The 19,131-nt window shown below is 41.9% G+C and overlaps 1 protein-coding gene across 1 annotated transcript in view; it reads right to left on the bottom strand.

The window, feature by feature from the left end:
• The window catches only part of LOC138261752 (elastase-1-like), a 146,348-nt gene extending 127,604 nt beyond the window's left edge, over window positions 1-18,744 (bottom strand). The window contains exon 1 of the mRNA XM_069211075.1: window positions 18,648-18,744. Within this exon, the coding sequence (XP_069067176.1) occupies window positions 18,648-18,681 (34 nt within the window). The 5' untranslated portion in view covers window positions 18,682-18,744. The remainder of the gene's footprint in view (window positions 1-18,647) is intronic.
• Between the last annotated feature and the right edge of the window lie 387 nt (window positions 18,745-19,131).

Raw genomic sequence — 19,131 nt, 5'->3', positions numbered from 1 at the left:
GTTTTGTCAGCAGGATATTGTAGTCTTGTATGCTGCAGAAAGTTTAAGAAGAACCAAGGCAGGTTGCTAGCCCTCATCAAGGGTGATGAGGAGTCCTTCTCTGACATCCACCAGATCTGATACTGTTCCTGCAGTGGTTAGTGTGGTCCCACATATTCTTGCAGGTAGATGTAACAATTGTTTCAATAATTTTGCAAGAATATCAAAGGTTGGAGATTTGAAAATAGTTCACCAAAACTTGGGTTTTCTTCAGAAGTAGGCTTATTATTCTGTGTCCCAAATGGCTTGGGACTATGCCTATTGAAGGAAAAGGTAATTAAGGTGGTCATTTAATTGGATATGGACAGTATAATTTTCTTCAGGCTGAAAAGAGGACATGGCTCTACTAATAGATTAGGTGTTTTGATCCTTGAGCCTAACTTGGAATTATCTTCCTCAGAAACGGGGTTGAAGAAGGTCAAAGTCAAAAGCAGTGGAGCAGTGTGTTCAAGAGCAGGAGGTGATTTATGGTTATCCAGAAATACATCATCTTGTTTTTCAATAAAATAATTGAAATAGGTCTTCCCACATTTGTGCAGTGGATTCTGGAATATTTTAGGGCTTCTGGGTCGACCAATTATAGATGCAGAAACTTTCCCTTGATTTGTTTCATTATTATTTATGTGATAGCTCAAGCAGGTTTTTTGTTCTCCAAATTTTCTTTCGAAAACACTTTTGCTGATCTTGCCAGTAGTTTTGTTCCTTTCAGACTGAGATCTACACCACTGCCATTCAAGATTTTGGCATTTTGTTTTGAGCACTGACCTATTTGTTGTTTACTTCAAGAATTAGGGGCATATTTATTATTATTTCATGCAATGCAGTGCAGGAAGTGAACTTAGGTGCTGTGTTGCATAAAAGGGAGAAAGCAGAAATGTTCCATATGTACACAGATACTGATCATTTCTGCTCCATCCTTGCACTTGTGCACTGTGAGCAGCCTAGTGCCAAAGCAGGCACCACTGCACTAGAGTTCAGGGGTGCCGGTGTTACGGGCAGGATTGGTTTGGTACAAGAAGGAACACCATTTTGCACAAGAACAATCCTTAGAGGTGTTTTAGGTATCTACGTGTGCTGCAGAATGCAGCCCATACGGAGAGTGGAAGCAACAAGAAGAAATAAAGATATGTCTCCTTGTTACACCTCTGTCTGGTAGGTGCAACATTTTGAACTATACTCTGATTTACACCCATGCTCCACCCGTGTAAGACTTCCAGAAGCAAAGTATTGCAAGGCAGCACTATGCGCTGCCATCCATTACTTTGCATTTACTAAACCAGGCAACGCCACACAGGGTAGCTTGGTGTGGCTTAGTAAATGGCAAAAATAATTTTGTGTCTGGGCTGTGAGGCAAAAGTGATGCAATCCTGATGCAAAATCATAGTAATTCTTGGCCCTACGTGTTTACTCACTGTCCTTGGCACCAAAGTGTTAAACAGTGTGGTTTTATGTTAGATGTTCTCAATTGGGGACCAGGGATCATTGGTTAGGAAGGCATTGAATCCAATTGTTCTACATAGTTGAATACCACTTAAAATATGTTTGCAAGATCTCTTCTGTGTTAACAAACGGTTCCTTCCAATATGCGGCTGTGGTTGGTACTACAGCAACAGAAGATGTAAGGAAATGAAGGCGTGGTCTCCCAGTATCAGAGGTTGGATCTCCTGTTTGATATTGTGGATGAATTTTAGGTTGTGTGTGTTGTATTCTATGTTTGGGGGAATTTGCCACTCGAACGAATACAGCTGCAGCTATGTTTAAAATTATGCATATTGCCGTTGTGTTATGGTGGCCCTTGATATGTTGAGTTAAACCATAATTTTCAATACTATAGTTTGCAAATGTAGGATCATCAAGGACTTAAATATATTACAGTGACAATGAAGGAGTTATTTGAGTGGTAGGTACAATTTCCCCACTAAAATTTCAAACATTAATAAGGTGAAGTAGGATGTTCAACACAAGGGTTTTATTTATGTTTTTGTTGACCATTTTGCATCCTATATGGATGAGTGTTGGGATCTCTGCACGGGAAAAGGAATGTACCCAGCGCCGGCTTTAGAGCTAGGGGCGACTGGTGCCTTAAGCCTGATCTACGTGGCCTCCCTGACATTTCCTGTTGTTTAGAGGCGACAGTTTGGACTTGAGTGTTCTGCTCCCCCATTTTTCACGTGCACAGGTAAATAAAGGGTGGGTGTGGGTCACATGGGTAGCATAGGATGGGTGCCAGCCAGCGCTTATGGATGCATTGCCAGTGTATAACCCAAGAGGGAAAACTTCATTTCAACAACACACAGAACTCAAAACGCTTGGCATTGCCAATAAGTGTTTGAGATTGTCATTCATGGTATTTGGACTAAATATAACGACTGTGATTTCAAAACGCGTGGGACACTCAGTTAAGAAGCCACAAACTATAGGACTGTTTATTGACCTGCTCACACGGAGCTTGTGGCAATCGCAACATCACTGGGGGCTTTTCTGGTTGCTTTTCGGCCTCCCATCACGGGCAAAATATGTATTATTATTTTCATTGCACAAGTTGGGGTTTTCCATACAGTCGAAAAAAAGCGATTGTTGGGCCAAAGAGTGGCGTGAGCTCGCCACCTCGTGGCTGAGAGGGCAAAACACAGCTGACATTCACTTACACAACGGCTTACTTCTTTCTCTTATTGGCCATTACCTAATTGGCGCCGAATTTACGTCATTTTTCTCTTTTAGGTAAAAGTGGCGCACATTTAGAAATTACAATTACAATTTGTAAGTTTGCGCCGCTTTTGGTCAAAAGATGGCAAATGTACATTTTGTAAGTTTGCGCCGCTTTTGCGTCAAAAGATGGCAAATGCAGCACAAAAAAAGTAAGCGTGGGCCTAAACCTCATGTGAAAACTTTCATTGACAAACTGATGGGAAAGACGAGGATATTTTAGAAGTGAGAGAGTCGTCCTGTGAGAGGGTTTGAGAGGGGTGTCCCACTTTAAAATAAGCAGGTAGAATATATGCGCATTACTTTTTTAGCTTACATTTCAAACTGATTAGCAAACAAACATCTAGTCACCAACGTATTCGACTTAGGAGTTAGTAAGAATAGACATTAAAAAGCATAGTTTGAATTGTGTTTGCATAATATGTAAAAACATGTTAAGTACAAGTATGTAATGTTATATTTTAATATATCATACAATTGTTAATTTTATATTTTAGCATGCTTTCTAGGTTACCGTAGATTACTTGTACTGTGTTCTATTTCTTTTCTTCGTCTTAAATAGAGATAAATGGCGTTTGTCCCGTTCATACCAAAAACCTCATGCAAGTCTCTCTACACTGTGCTTCTCTCTTAAGCACACTTTCTTCGTAAATTAATTTAAGTTTGGAAATCCTATATACAATGATGGATTCTCAGTTGTGTGGAAAATCACAGTGTATGACTTTGCTATCTCTCTCTATTGTCCAGGGATTGAATTATGTCCCACACAATAAACAACTGTTTGATTTCTAGTTTCTCGATTCTGAGGATTCCTGGAGAAATACATAGGAGAGGTTCTCTTAGAACTATATATACTCCTATAATGAAGTGCTTTTCTTGGTTTAATTACCTTGTGTTTAAAAAACTATGGAGGTAATTAAATAGAGAAAAATTTTAAGTTAAAAAAGACTTATTGGAGGATGGCAGTTATAAGGTACGGCCATTTAATATCTAAAGTACTTAAAAGTAGAGAACAATTTAATGTGGCTCGAGGGTCTTCCCTGTTAACTAATAAAATATATATTCACACAGAGAAATTAGAATGTAGACATGCATATACATAACAAGCATTTCCAAAGCAACGGGTCTTGCATTTGTTCGAGTTAGAGCTATTAGCGTTGTAAAGCAAAACAAAAACGCAGTGCAATCGCGCTATGTAAAATGCAGGGCAATCGCGCTGTGTGGAAAATAAACAGATAAAGTAGTCCGGACTTCAGGCTGAAAACATCGAGCCTCGTATGTTTTTGGTACTTTACTGGTGCTGTGTAGGTGGGCTAAACACCGGAAAAGCCATGACGTATGCGTGCCTTTCACAAATGAAAGCAAGCGTATTTTAAAAGACAAGCCCACGAACCAATGACGTGGCATGGGCGTGGTTTCAAGCCCAAAGAGAGATTACAGAATGGTCGGAGCACTTTGTGCTCGCCCATAAAAAGTACATAATAACGTGGTCAGTAAATGTTTGTAGATGGAGTAATGCTACTATCTAGCGGCTTAGAAAGGAAAACAGATTTACACTACAATTCCTGCTAAAGTGAATACATATAGAATTATGGATAGGTAACAGTGAATTACAAAGATATTTGTCACTAAGGGGTTCTGAGTAACATCAAATAGACAACAAAATCAAAGTTGAAGGTTGAAGGTGTCAATGATGTCAATCAGAAGCCCCAGATTAAAACAATCTCAGTAATTCACTTTTTACCCAACTAAAATTGTATTTTACGTATGGCTCCCAAAATCATCTTCCCATGTTTTCAACTTCAGTGCTAAGGCAGAGGAGTAATCAGAAGCCATAAGTAACATGGGTTCTCCTCTTTGACCAAAATTTGAAAAATAAATACCTTACTTGCCAACCTTAACCAACCTCGACCACCTTCCCTGTTTTCCATCCCCCTCCTGCAGCTGTGCTTTCTGCTTTCAACCAAAGCAGAGCTCTCCCAGAGAGCCCTATTAAGCTGCCCTGAAAGGTCTTTCTGACATAGCAACAGTAGGTAACAAGTTTTGTTATCAACTCTTCCTACTTCATAACAGTGAGTTATCAGATTCCGAAACTGAAGTAAATATAGAGTCACTCTATGAGAGCCATACAAAGCATAAACAATTAAATGCAGCTCAGAAATTAATGAATCCAAAATCAGTCTCCTGAGATTGAACCCAGAAGTAACTAATGGATCCAAGGTAAACACATGGAATTGCTCCTATATCATGGTAAAACAAGAAGAATATATTGTGTGGGATTATATGTTGTTATGTTACGTTTATTTGTAAAGTGCACTATCACCCATGAGGATATCTTGGAGCTGAGTAGGTGTGTGCGCCTAGCCCTGCCTGTGGTAGGTCAGTTAATTAAAAAGCCAGGTCTTCAGCGCTACTTGTGGTATTCAAGAAGAGAGGAGGAGGAGGCTCTGATGTGTAGTGGGAAGCTGTTCCATGATTCAGGAGTGATGTAAGAGAGCAGTCATTCTCCTGATCCGGTTCTGTATATGTGTCAGATGTGCACAAGTAGGATTTCTGTGGAGCAGAGGTGTCTGAGTCATTGGCGGAATGAGATGTGACTGTTCAGGTAGATGAGGCCTGAGTTGGGGAGTGCCTTGATTGTGTATGTTAAGAGTTTCACTTGTGGTTGTTTGTGTATAAGGAGTCAGTGGAGTTTACTGAGGTGTTTTCTGATGTGAATTCTGTGTGGGAGGTTGAGGATGAGTCTGGCCGCAGAGTTCTGTGTGGTTTCTAGTTTTCTAGTGAGTTCCTTGAAATTTCCAGCATAAAGGGTGTTCCCATAGTCCAACATTCTGGTGACTAGGGTCTGACTCACAGTTTTTGTAATGTTGATTGAGAGCTTTTTCACAGCACCTTCAGGGTGTGGAACCAGGATGCAGTGACAGTGTTGATTTGTGTGGTCATGTCAAGTTGGTGTCAAATGATTATTCCAATGTTCCTGGTGTGGGTTCTGGGTATAGTGTTAAATTCAAATTCACAATGATGTATGTATAAAAGTTCTTTATTGATTGCAGCACAGCACCATAGGACTAGCAGCTAGAAAGTCCATTGGAACACTCAATCCCTCTCATAGGTCCTAGAACATGCTTAATGACAGCAGAATAAGAACTACGTTTGAATACAAACATTTACAATCAGAAATGGCCTATGTAAAAATAATACAGTAGTCTATGGAAATCTAATATATGGGTCCCAGCTTAGCTGCCACCAGTTGGAGTTACATAGTGAGTTGTATTTGCCCAAGGTCGCTACGTCTGTCTTGTCGATGTTTAGCTTGAGGCAGTTGGCATTCATCCAGTCAGTGACTTCAGTCATGCAGGCAGTCTTGGGGTCTTGTTTGAGAAAGAGAGTAGGAGTTACATGTCACCAGTGTAGGAGACAATGTTGATGTTGTGTGCGTGGATGACGTTGGTCAGAGGGATCATGTATGCATTGAAAAGGGAGGGGCGGATTGATGAAATTTGAGGCACTCTGCAGATGGGTTTGCAGGGCTTCCGAAGGTGCCAGGCTGACAGCTTGTATTCTATCTGAGAAGGAGAAGCAGATCCAGCGGAGAGCGGGTCCTCAAATGCCAATCTCATAGAGACGGCTGAAGGGAATGGGTGGGTGACCATGTCAAATGCTGGAGAGAAGTCCAGGAGATTGAGGGTTGCTGTGTCGTCTCATCTGTGAAGTATCATTCAGATGTCATCTGTGGTGGAGATGAGTGTGGTTTCTGTACTGTGGTTTGACTTGAATCCAGACTGCATGGTGTGGATTAGCTGGTGATTTCTGAGATGGTTAATGAGATGCCAGTTGATTAGTTTCTCTATGGCCTTTTTGGGTATGTTAGGAGGGAAATGTGTCTGTATTTGGAAAGTGTAGCTGGGTCAACAGATGGTTTCTTGAGCAGGGGCATAACGGTTGCCTGTTTCCAGGTGTTTGGAAGTGTGACTGAATCGATGGAGGCGTACAAAACATTAATTCATGTTAAGTTAGGTTTTCCATTCCATAATTGTATTTCTCTATTGTGGTAGTGCAGACCTTGAAAATACAGGTGATTCCTATGGCACTTTGAGATTCCTGGGTTGATATGTGTCATCAAAGAACAGTAGCACAAAAGCAACATTTCTGCTCAAGTTTAATTTTTTTTCTATTACATCTGTTTTTTTAAGTTTCATACCAGGAGACAAACAGTAAAAACTCTAACAATGAGGCCCACTGTCACAATTTTGTTACTCTATTCACCCATATGACCTCTATAAGAGCATGTATTAGACTAATCTTGTTTCCCCCAACATTTGCCCGTGCCAGTCTAGCAAATCGATCATAGTGATTCCTTCCCAAGCAGTGTATCTTTGTCCTGAGTGGGCCTTAAATCTTGTCTCACTCCTCGTTTCCATCAACATTTGTTCAGGGGCCCCACAGTTTTTCAAAAGTAATTGTGAGCAACTGTGGGCCTGACAGACCAGCTCCTCGTTCTGGTGCACCAATTTAAGTTTGATTCCTATTCAGCCACTGTTGGGTTGAAGCTGTACCCCCAGTAACAAATAATATCTCGCCTTGCCACCATCAATGCCACATTACAAAAAAACAGTGTATATCTATCTAGGTGTGTTCTCCACAGATACCCAGAAGTTCCAACTAAGTGATCAGATCTACTGAATGTTCTATGACTGCAGATATTGTGTCATTAATCTTCTCCCAGTATTCCCTTATCCAAGGGCAACCCCACATAGTGTAAAGTATTGTGCCCCTTTGCTCCTACCCCCAGTGACATTGGTCATCATCAGTTCTGCTCATCTTGAATTGCCTCGTCCATGTGAACTAGGCCTTGCAAACTATTTTCAGAGGAACCAACCGTAACTCTGCACGTATGACCAATCAATCAATCAGTAATTTCTAAAGGGCGGCTAATCACCCGTAGGGTCTCAAGGGGCTGTTTGTGGGTGTGCTGCTCAAACGAAAAAGCCAGGTTATTAGGTCCTTCCTGAACTGCTTCAGTGATGCGGTCTGTCTGAGTTTGAGAGGTAGTGGGTTCCATGTCCGGGCTGCAAGGTAGGAGAAGAATCTTCCTTCTGCTGTGCTTTTTCGGATCTTAGAACGGCTGCAAGGGGGAGCTGGAAAGAACAGAGTTGTCTGTGGTGGTTGAGGTATGCCAGTTCTATGTTATGTAGTGCCTTGAAGTTGTGGATCAGGAGTTTGTATGTGATGCACTTGTTGACTTGGAGCCAGTGTAAGTCTCTGAGGTGGGAGGAGATGTGGCTGTGTCGAGGCATGTACAGGATGAATCTGGCTGCTGCATTCTGGATTCTTTGTAATCTTGATTGTAGTTTCTTGGTGATGCCAGAATAGAGTGCTTTGTTTTAGTCCAGTTAGCTAGTGACAACTGCGTGGGCGACTGTTTTCCTTGTGTCAGAGGGGATCCACTTGAAGATCTTTCGAAGGATTCGGAGGGTGTGAAGCATGTTTGATGATCTTGGCTAGTGGGGCCATGTAGATGTTGAAAAGCTTCAGGCTGAATGATGATCCTTGGAGCACTCTGCAGCAAGTATCTTTGGGTTCTGATGTGAACGGTGGTAGTCTGACACTCTGTATTCCAGTGCTTCATTGCGGATGCCGGCGTTGTAGAGTATGGCACAGAGGTTGGAGTGGGAAATGGTGTTGAATGCGGCCCCCTCTTTGGGATATCACCATGCTTCGCCCGTGTCTCATCCTCCAGGCTCCACACGTCCTGCTCCTAGTTGCTCCTTGGTGTGTTGAGGGGTGGCTGACTATTGGCAAGCAGTGTGGTGTAGATTTGTGGAACTGCATGGTTTTGGAGTGGGTCTCCCAGAATTTTGAATTCCAACAGCATTTCCTCTGCAACTCATGCAGTTGGTCCCCATAGTCCTGAAAAATGAGTTTCACTTGAGGAATTGACTCCCCATTATCTCAAACTGGTCCTGTAGCACTAAGAATGGTATCATCCCATTGTCTCGCCAAACATCCCCTAGTTTACAGACGCCAAATAGCTCCCACTTACCATGCCCTTTTACTGCTTCTAGCCCTTCTAAAGCCTCAGCCTCCTCGAATGGTGCACCAAGCATTACTTTACCCTTCATCCTAGCACGCTTGTTGCCCTTCACCAGACTTGGCTGTCAGGGTCAGCAATTTGATATTTCTACCCGTCCCATGAAGCTGACTCAGGTAACCTATAGGATCCATGGCCCTTCTGTCCACTATGAGACTGGGCTTCTGTTCAGTAATGTAGGACCAGTCACTGAATACCAAGAACTGGAGTTCCCAGTAGTACAGTTAAAAGTGTGGAATAGGCATCCCCCATCAAAGTTCGTATTTGTCAGGGCAGAGAGCTTATTCTTCGCATGTCCCCTGTTCCACAGCAGTAGTCTCATTACCGCTTCCACGTCTCAGAAGAACCTATGTGGAAACTCAGATAGAGTGTTCTGAAGGATGTAGAGAAACCTGGGGCGATATATCATTTCATATATATATATATATGGTGGCTCTGCCCTACATGGGCAGGGAGAGCTTTTGCCAGTGCCCCACATCTCTCCTATACCCATCCAGTTTTTCCTCTAGATTTTCCCAGAGAAACAGATCTTGATTGTGGTTATATAGATACCCAAATATGTAAAGCCCCTAGTCTCCTATTTCAGGGGGCATCCCTAGTCCCTCTGTTGTACCCTGTCGGTCAGTGGGAAAGCAGTGAATTTGCTCCAGTTTAAAGGGATCCCAGCATATGTACAGATTTCCTCTAGAATTCACAGGATTCTCTCAACCAACCTCCCCGGGTCTGCCAGGTATAGAAGTATGTTGTCCATGTACAGCAAAATCACATCCTCTCAGTAGGGCCCCATTTCAGGCCACGGGTCAGTGCACCCTCCTTATTCACAATGCCAGTGGTTCTATGGCTATGGAGAACAGCAAGGGGACAGGGGGAAACACTGTTGTATGCCCCTATTCACTCCGATTTCACTTGATACCATGCCATTGACCATGGCTTGGGCCAGTGGGGCCCTACATAGTACACCGACATAGGCCAGATCAGGTTTTTTTTTAGGTCAAGTCCTGTCTGGTTGCAAAGGACATAATGTGGCTTTACCAAAAACATACAAGGAGTTGGAGACCACTCACTGCATACAATTGGGTTGCTTTCCTGTCATGCTCATTTGCCTAATTCTTAATCATGTCTCATCTTGTCAATCTTGCCTTTTCAAGCATGCTTCTTTATTTCTGTTTGAGCACTCTTGAAGAGTGCAGATCTCTGCCTTGTCTACTTCTCTCACCCTGCACTCTGTGTTTCTCCCTGTCACCTGTATGCATCTCTTCACCCCTCTCCATGTTGAGCTTGTTATCATATCCTACACACAGTTGCTTTATTGCCCATTTGCTTCTGCTTAATCCACTTCGCGTTGTTCTCTCGCCTATTGCTTCTTTTCCCAATCTTGCCTTCAGTGTTACTTATGTCCCTCCTGTCCTCTGTGATGCTTCCCGAATCTTTGCCCTTCTTCTCTGTTGCCCGTTGCTTCTCCTCCACAGACTTTGCATTGTTCCCCCACCGGCGCTCTCCTTTTCTGTTGCCTGTTGCTTCTCCTTTGCATCCCCTATGTTGCTTCTCCCCCACCCACAGTCCATGTTGCCCACCAACCACCTGCACTTCAGAAAAACACTTTTGCACATTGTTTTTGCATTTTATTTGATGATCTAACTCAAATCAGCAAATAAAAAGAAAAAAAAACAGTTGTGCCATTAGGTACAAAATTACACTGGCGCCGTCATAGTCTATTTTTTCTTATTTAGCTATGCTGCATAGCATTGAGAATGCTGTAAAACATGGTTAAACAGTATTGACAAAGCCAATACGTCTCAAAGGCCATATCTATTGGCTTTATCAACGCTTGTTAAAATTTGCCTCCTGTTTAGTGTTTCTTGGCACCAAAACCTAATCCAAAACGTATACATGACTGTGCCTAAATACCAAGAATCCGGAAGCCTTGAGGTATATACTTGATATTTGCTGTAAACAAGCTACAATGGAAGGGAGATGGAAGAGAACAGGGCTATTAAAAGGCGTCAGCAGCCGGAGCTGTTTGTCACCTACCCCGCTCTTTACAGGTCCTCGGGATGCCACAGCTACATTTACACAGCATAAAAGCAGGCTTAGCATGGTTTTATGATACATTCATGGTGAGGCAGGTATGCCATCCACCAATAGATGGACTCATCCACTGGCTCTGCCTGGAAATATGTCCACGGACATTTTTTCTCTATTGAATGAGGTCCTCATGCACCTGGGAGAAACCTCACCCTGCAAAGGCATGACGATGGGGACCCAGGCCCCACAAAAATGTCTGCAATGTCTGGAAGAGACTATGACACTTAGTGACATTTTATGTTACATTTTGCTTACTATTCTACCAAGTATCAGCTTAGGGCTGTCTGGCTGTCAGTAATACATTCATGAGTGAGCATATTTTTTAATGGAACATTTTTTCCAGTTCCTAATAGATATATGCCACCAAATGACTCAGCGGTACATTTTCATTTCAGCTTGAGCCCATTGCAGAATAATCAGCTATCACCTGTAAACTGCACAAAACACTTTTGATATCCCCACACTACAAACTGTTGGAATATATCATAAGGTCCACAGACTTGTCGCATGAATTATATGGTCATTTCAGAGTCTGCATAAACCACTCTGCCAGTGGGCTTGTTATTTTTGTGCCACTGCACTTCTTTGTCACAAATAAGACCTTTATAATACTTTCATTATAATCTTATATTTTCTTATTGTATAGGGGTTTTGACGTCAGAAAGAGCTTACAATAAGAACATCGTGTCACTATTCGCTTGCAATTATTTGTTGTAGCAAACAGTGATGCCATTGTGCCCTGTCCTGCACAGTTGCACTAAGTTGACCGCCTTCTTTCCTCAGAATCAGTGAAAGGCAGTGGTGCTGGGAAAAATTTCAGAGTTGAGGTGCTGCTATCACTTTTATATTACTGAAGTCGAAAGGATTGTAAAAAGTCATGCAAGTTCAGCAATTGTGCCCCACCCATTCAGCAGGACAGTGGTAATGGTGTGGTATGTAGCTGGTAGTGCATTTTAGTGCACTAATGTGGTAGTTCACGGTCATTTACAGACAACACATTTTCCATTGAAATGGCCTCTAAAGTTGCAAAGAGATGCAATTTTATTGAAAAAAACGACATAGTGCACAAACAATAATGTGTACAAATTAGGTTTCAGTGAATATTTATGATTTGCACATCACCAAGTAAAGTATCTTGATTTGTGTTGATCGTTTTCATCACACTTCATAGTTACCAAAAATGTGCTTCCTTTGTGCTTTCTTAATTGCTGATATATTCTGAAATCTGTATAGTTCATTTACAGGTATTTCATTGTGTTGTGTGTTCTTAAAACATGACATCGCACAGCCTTTCTTTCATTCTATGTATCCCAGTATGATCGCCCCCCCCGTTTCCTCTTTCACAAAATCCAATTTCTGCAGTCAGAGAAGGAAAAGTAAACACTAGTTTCCTTGTTTAAAAAAAAGCTGCAATTTTTGACAAAGACATAGCCTGACATGTGACCTTTGATTTTGAACGCACAGCAAATGGGACAAGTTAAACACAAAATAAATGTACAGGCATCTTCATTCTTAATTCACTTTCTGAACTCCTGCCTGGTTATTTGGCGGGGTGCTGCAGCACCACCCTCCCACGCACCCTATTTCCAGCACCTGTGGAAAAAGGTGTGTGGCAGCTTGAACACACTCTCCTTGACCAGAAGTCGAGAAACATGCAGACCTGTAGCTGGTCTGGAACAGAGAGACGGTGCTGGGCCATCTTAGTAACCCCAACCCCATCATTAAATTTGAAAGGCAGAGTGTGCTGTGTCAGCACTGTAACTACGTGTTTCAAAAGGCACACCTTCCTTTCCTAAAAAAGATTGTCATATGACAGCCCCACCTCCCATGGAGAGACAGAAGCAGCAGAAACAAGGCTTACTCTAAATCAGTGGTTCCCAACCTGCCCTCCGGGGACCCCTGGGGGACCACGAAGCCTCCTCAGGGGGTCTGTGATTGCTTAGAAAATTAGCTGATATTAACAGATTAATAAAGTGCATATAAATAAAGTGGCCAAATGTACAAATGAAAAATGTGAAACGTACTGTAAATATAAAGGAATTTGAAATTGGAAGCTAAAAATTAAACTATTATCCTCAGATTGATTTGTGGGTGCAGTGCAGATGCATCAAACAGAGATTAGCATGGACGATGTGTGGCTTCAAGTGAATTTAGAAAAGCTGCAACCTCTCTATTAAAATTAAAATTTGTATTCTTTTTATTTTATTGTGTTATCTTTTGTGTGTGTTTGCTGGAATGCTTGTTTCTGTATTTTTTTGTATTGTTTTGCGATTCAAATCATTGACAATATTTAGGCCTGGGTCCCCGACTTCCAGTAATGACTTAGTGGGGGGTCCCCAGATTCCAATAATGATTCAGTGGGGGTCCCGGGTTCCAGTAATGATAAAGTAGGGTGCCACAGAAGGCAAAAGGTTGGGAACCATTGCTCTAAACATACAGAAAAGATATGCAAAGACAAAGTATCCTTTACAAACAGGTATTTTAGAATATGTTGTTTTATGTAGCCATTAATTATTTTTAACACTGAATAAGCATTTTCCGTGGCAAAGACAGATGTTTCCTTTCTTCCAGAACTGATGTTCCCCAGGGGCGTAGATTCAGAGGGGTATTTGGGGTGTTATGTCCCCCTAATAAATGTATATAATGTGATAAATAGTTGGGTACTGGTGCTTTTAGTCGGGTGGGTGAGGTGTCTGTTGGATTTCACCAGGAATTGTTCCACACAAAGACTCAAAACCGACATGCACACTCTCCCTCTCTCTGTTTAGAGAAAGAATGGAGAAAATGTTATTTCACAAAATAATGTGTTTTCTCTTAATTAGTCCCATGGATGTCAATTCATTAAAATGCCAGCGGTAGTGGAAGTGACATCATAAGCCCTTTGACCTCCACTTTCACTCACACACATATATACACACAAATTCACACTTACATACAATCTCTCTCACATAAGCACATTCTCACCCACAAGCATGCACACAACATACATTTAAAAGCATTTTTACTTGCCTCAGCTGCCATGGAGGATAATTGTAAACCCTTTTTATTACACTAATAGTGAATAATATATTATTATTCATTACTATAAGTGTAATAAAAATTTGACAGAAACAAAGAGTAGAACCCCAACTGACCTCCATAAGGATGAGCTGCCACTGTGTTCCTAGCACTGAATTTGCCACCTCTGAGGCCAGGGGTCACAACGACAGTGCCATGGGTAGCAAAGGGCAAGCCAGGGGTCACAACTGCGACCCCTGGTGATCCCTAAATCACGTCCATGTACCCCTACCAATCTGCATTAGTCTCTCTTTTAACTACCCCTTAAGCCCCTTGTTTGCCCCCTGTTCGTCGTATAATGTATTTCAACATTATGGGGTACATTTACTAAGATCTTGCGCCGTGTGTGCATCACAAAGGTGACAAAAATGGACCAACTTTTTTTTTTCTAATTTACTTTCCAGCGCAAAACTTGTTTTGCACTGGAAATTCGATTGAAAGTAACACAAAATAGTGCATAGCACTCCTTTGCATCACTTAGCGCCAACGGGGCGTTCCATAGGTGGAGCATGGGCATTCCCATACAACCATCCATGATTTTTGATGCAGAAGCATAAAAAACAGCAGACAGAGTTTTGTGTGAAAAACTAACAGCCATTTCAAATAGGCAACATCAAGGAGAAAAGCTTTTATTTCTCCTTTCTTTTCAGACTTTGCATGTGTGCTGTACTGTACAGCACACATACAAAGTGGGAAAAGTTTTAAAGTTAGTCTTAGCATTGTATTTTGTACTGGAAGGATACACTTACACTCCAAAACCTATGCTAGACTCATGCAGCCATCCTTGCACTATGGTGCAAAGGGGTGTGTGTGGTGCACAGCTACCTGACTTTGCAATGGCGCTAGAGAGAGTAAGGAGAGTGCCATATCTCTATAAATATGGTGCTCCCCTGCTCTCTCCTTCTCACATAGTGCAGCATTTTTGACAAATAGACCCCTATATGCCCACGTGATTGCTGGGAAATCTCAAGCTCACATCCCACCAATGTTACTGACCAAGCTATGCCCTGCTCTTCCTTAACTGCCAAGAGGCACTATGTATATATGATATCTACAACCAGTCATGTTTTTTGCCAACATTATGGATCATTCTGAGACTTTTAATTTGTTTTTTCAAAATTGATATCTTTGCTTTAAAAACGGCACAATCCAAAGTGATGTTGGTTAAAAAGTCAGCCTGGCAAAAAGTATCTAGCATGATGGATACCCACTTGGTCACTACAGCAACCATAAACGTGAAACAAAACGAACAGCACATGAGGCAACCAGGCCCATAAATTGTAAGAATTTGAATGCCGCTATCCATATATTAAAATGATATTGCAAGCCACCTCATATTTCTCAGACTATTTAAGAGCATTTAGCCTCAGGCCTCGAGTCTCTATAAAGTCATTGAACTCTTCAGTGAATTGCAATACCCCTGTAATGTACAGTTAGGGGTAGTTCATCAACTCTGTAATGCATAGTTTGTCAATACCCCTGTAATGTACAGTTAGGGATAGTTTATCAACTCTGTGTTTTTGATCTCTGTGTGGTTTCTCCATTGTACATGAGAGCATGCAATACCTATTAAAACTCGCCTCTTATGTCCTTATTATAGTCAACCTGTGACACACCTAGTCACATGTAATAAGGAACTGTGGTAGCTGCATAATTGCAATAACTTATTACAGTTGAGTTCTGACATCACAATGCCTGCTGCCATTATCCTAGGGAAAAGGTAGCTCACAAAGCATTATTAAAGCTGCAGTTTCAAAAACTAAAATAGCTTTTTGCTCTTATGCTTCATTTGTTCTGTTGCCAGTGATAAGGATAAAGGAGATATGTTTATTTGCCCACGTGCTCGGTAATTATAGAAAATATATTTCCTCTGCATGTTTCTACACATTCTGAGTGATAGCCTTATTAAATCAGGCTAGTGATAAACTGAGTTTAGTCTCTTTCTGCAACACATATCTTTTTTTAAACTTTATTTTTGCATTTTAGGTTAAGCCGTACATTATGAATGACTGTTAAGATGAATGGCACAGGAACCAACATGTTCTTTGAGAAGCACTTTATTGGTGCAAAGTAGGAGTCATCGTCCAGCAGGTCCTCGTCCTGCTAGTTCCAACTACAACTGTCTTGGCTGTGTGTATTGGAACTCACAGCCCGAGAGACTGGGACATGGAACATACAGTAAAACATAAATATGTATGCAGTCAGGAAAGTTTGCATGAGCTGAAACAGATATAGGGCTAAGTACTAAACACCACAATGACAAATCAGATGCTTCATTTTGAACTAGGTTGTAATTTTATTGTTCATGTTTAGAAACATCCTACCTCTTTCATATGAAAGAGCAACACGTCAAGGATGTAAGCATTTTGCGGGAAGTGGGGTTGTATGTCCTTGTACGATAAGGAAAAAAGTTCCCCCTTCGGTTTCATTCCTTTGTATGGTTACCGAATTTCTCAGTTACTTGCAATAGCCATTAATGTATGGCAAGGGATAATTTATCCCATTTATTCTAAAGATGGGTACAAGAAGTCATCCAACCAATTAATTTCCATAATTCACAGGAATGCCACAATTCCCATAAATGAAGTCTTTCAACGAATGAACCAAACCAATGGGAGGTCAAGAAAACAACTTGTTTCTCATTCTGAATCATTTTCTACCAGAATGGGTTAGGCTGATTTTATGGAACGTCTGCCTGCCATTGTGGCAGACCTACATCCTCCGCCACGCTGGTAGAGGAAATTTCAACACATTTGGAACTTTTTTTAGGGCAGCAGAGTTTTCACAACTAAAGTAACAGACACTTGTAGTTGTAGGAAGCAACTGCTGGCAGAAATTCCACGAATGCCCATGTTGCATTGGAGAGTTTCCATGATCCATGTGAGGACTGGAAGTGGGCCATTAAAGTGGGTCTGCATTGTGTTTACAGTCCCTACTTGCTGGGGATGTTGTAGTTAACCTTCAGTTAAAGTCTCCCTGGCTTTTCATTGCTGCATTTCAGAGGACCAACTCCATCAAACATAGTAGTACAAAAGACACCCTAGATCAGACAGTGCCTCAGACATCTTAACTGGCAAAGCAGACATTGCAACTTTGTTGACTCAATGTTGGAGACAGAGGATTTTCCATCAGCAGATCAATAACCTCCCATACCCCCAACACACACACACCACTGCCAAGGCAAGGGCCTTTAACAAGGGGCTATAAGGCTATAATATTTACCTGCTCAGCTTAAGAGCCCACAAAGACTGCAACTATGCACCACATAGTTTCTTTTGATAATAAAGCCTTATACATTTCCGTAAAAGGCACCAGAACTGGTATTGCAACTTTGATGACCCAATGGTGGAGACAGAGGATTTTCCATCATCAGGTCACCACCCCACCAACACACACACACATACACACACACCACTGCCCTAAATGGTAGCAACATTTAACTGGGTGGTTCAACTGCCAAATACACAGAGGGGATTGTTTTTTTTTGATGGACTCTACATTACTGCCCTTTTTTAAAACAAGCTTTTAGGGTCTGATTACGCGTCTGGCTGTCTCAAGACTTGTGGTGCCTGCCAGACGTGTGGTGGGGGTTGGACCGCCGTGGTTGTGGCAGTCCCACTGCCACATTACGATTTTGGCGGTCTGACCTCAAGGGGCCGCTATAACCACCACGATCTCAGATCCCAACAGAATGACGGCGGTCTTGGTTGTGATCAGCCAGGGCGGCACTGAAGTCAGCACCACCCTGCTGATTACAACTTTATTCTCCGCCAGCCTTTTCATGGTGGTCTGACTGCTGTGGAAAGGCTGGTGAAGAACAAGTACAGGGGCCATAGGGGCGTCCCTGCACTGCCCTTGCCCACCCTTGAAATGCGCACTGTCTGCTGTGCCATGTCTGCTGTGCAGATAGTGCTAATTTCAAGGGTGCTGATGCACCCTGCGTATGGCAGCATTGCCCTAGGTCAATTATGAGCCGGAAACAATGCTGCCACACCTTCCCTCTGGGCTGACAGGGGGGAACCTTGGTTCCCACTCGTCAGCCCAGTGGAAAAGTTGTAATGGGGCCGGTGGGGAGCCCTCCAGCACCATGACGGTCTCCCCGTCTGGAGTTTGGCAGTCAGATGTTTCCGACCGCCAAACTCGTAATGACCCCCTTAGTCTCTAAGCATGACTGTGTCTTTGAATAATCAAAAGTCAAAACACACAATCCAACTTAATCAGTGTCCATTCCTACAACAGAATTTACACAATGAAAGGCAAATAACAACCAAAACATGTCATGGTACAATTTAGCGTGCTTTAGTGGCTGAACAGTGCATAGAGGAACTGCAAATGCCTTCACTCCTAAAGACAAAATATGCTTTTAAAACCATAAAAACATTTATAGGAAAACATCACTGATTCACTAATGTACATGAACATGTTTTGGAATTCTTTTTACTCAAGACAATCTGTTGTACTTGTTCTGGTTGGCTGGAGGATGAACTACGTGGTCGTTATACAGTATAGTGTTAGGCAAGCTCTTATTTAGTTGTATATTACAGATTCTCTCATTTTTAAAAGTATGATCACTGTGTGTATTTGACATGTGTGGTTCCTCCATTGTACAACTACAAGATAGGGCAATCTGCCTTTAAGCATGAAATTCAGAAATGGAAATGTAACTCACCAATGAAGCCCAAAAGGAACAGGCACGGCAACATTTTTGCAAGGCTAGAACTGAAGGAATGTCAGAGGAGCTTTTATAGAGAGGGACTTGATAAGGGTTTCTAACTACAACGGCCCAATAATATAATTGATCAGCTGATATCAAGGTTAACCACCCCACTGTTATCAGGATTTAAAAATACCTTGTGGAAAAGCTGCTGGCATGGCAGCTCTCTATTTCTTTACACCTGCTTATTTCTCATGGAACAGACACTCTATCAAGGATCTAAAAGCAAAGAGAAAACATAGGACAACGCCATGAAGTCAAGTAACTATACATTTCCATCGCTTATGATTAGTTATGAAATGCCAGAGAATGCAGCTACTGCCTATCAAGGCAATTTGACACACACTCACACTCACATTTTTGTCACGTTTTGTTTGGAAGCAGTTTGCATTATAGTTAGTTGGGGTCCAAATGGAGTTGAATATTGTTTTCAGCAGTT

This window comes from Pleurodeles waltl, chromosome 10 (genome assembly GCF_031143425.1).
Source record: "Pleurodeles waltl isolate 20211129_DDA chromosome 10, aPleWal1.hap1.20221129, whole genome shotgun sequence".
NCBI lineage: Eukaryota > Metazoa > Chordata > Amphibia > Caudata > Salamandridae > Pleurodeles > Pleurodeles waltl.
The sequence above is the reverse complement of the archived record's forward strand: the minus strand, read 5'-3'. Positions and strand labels throughout refer to the sequence as shown.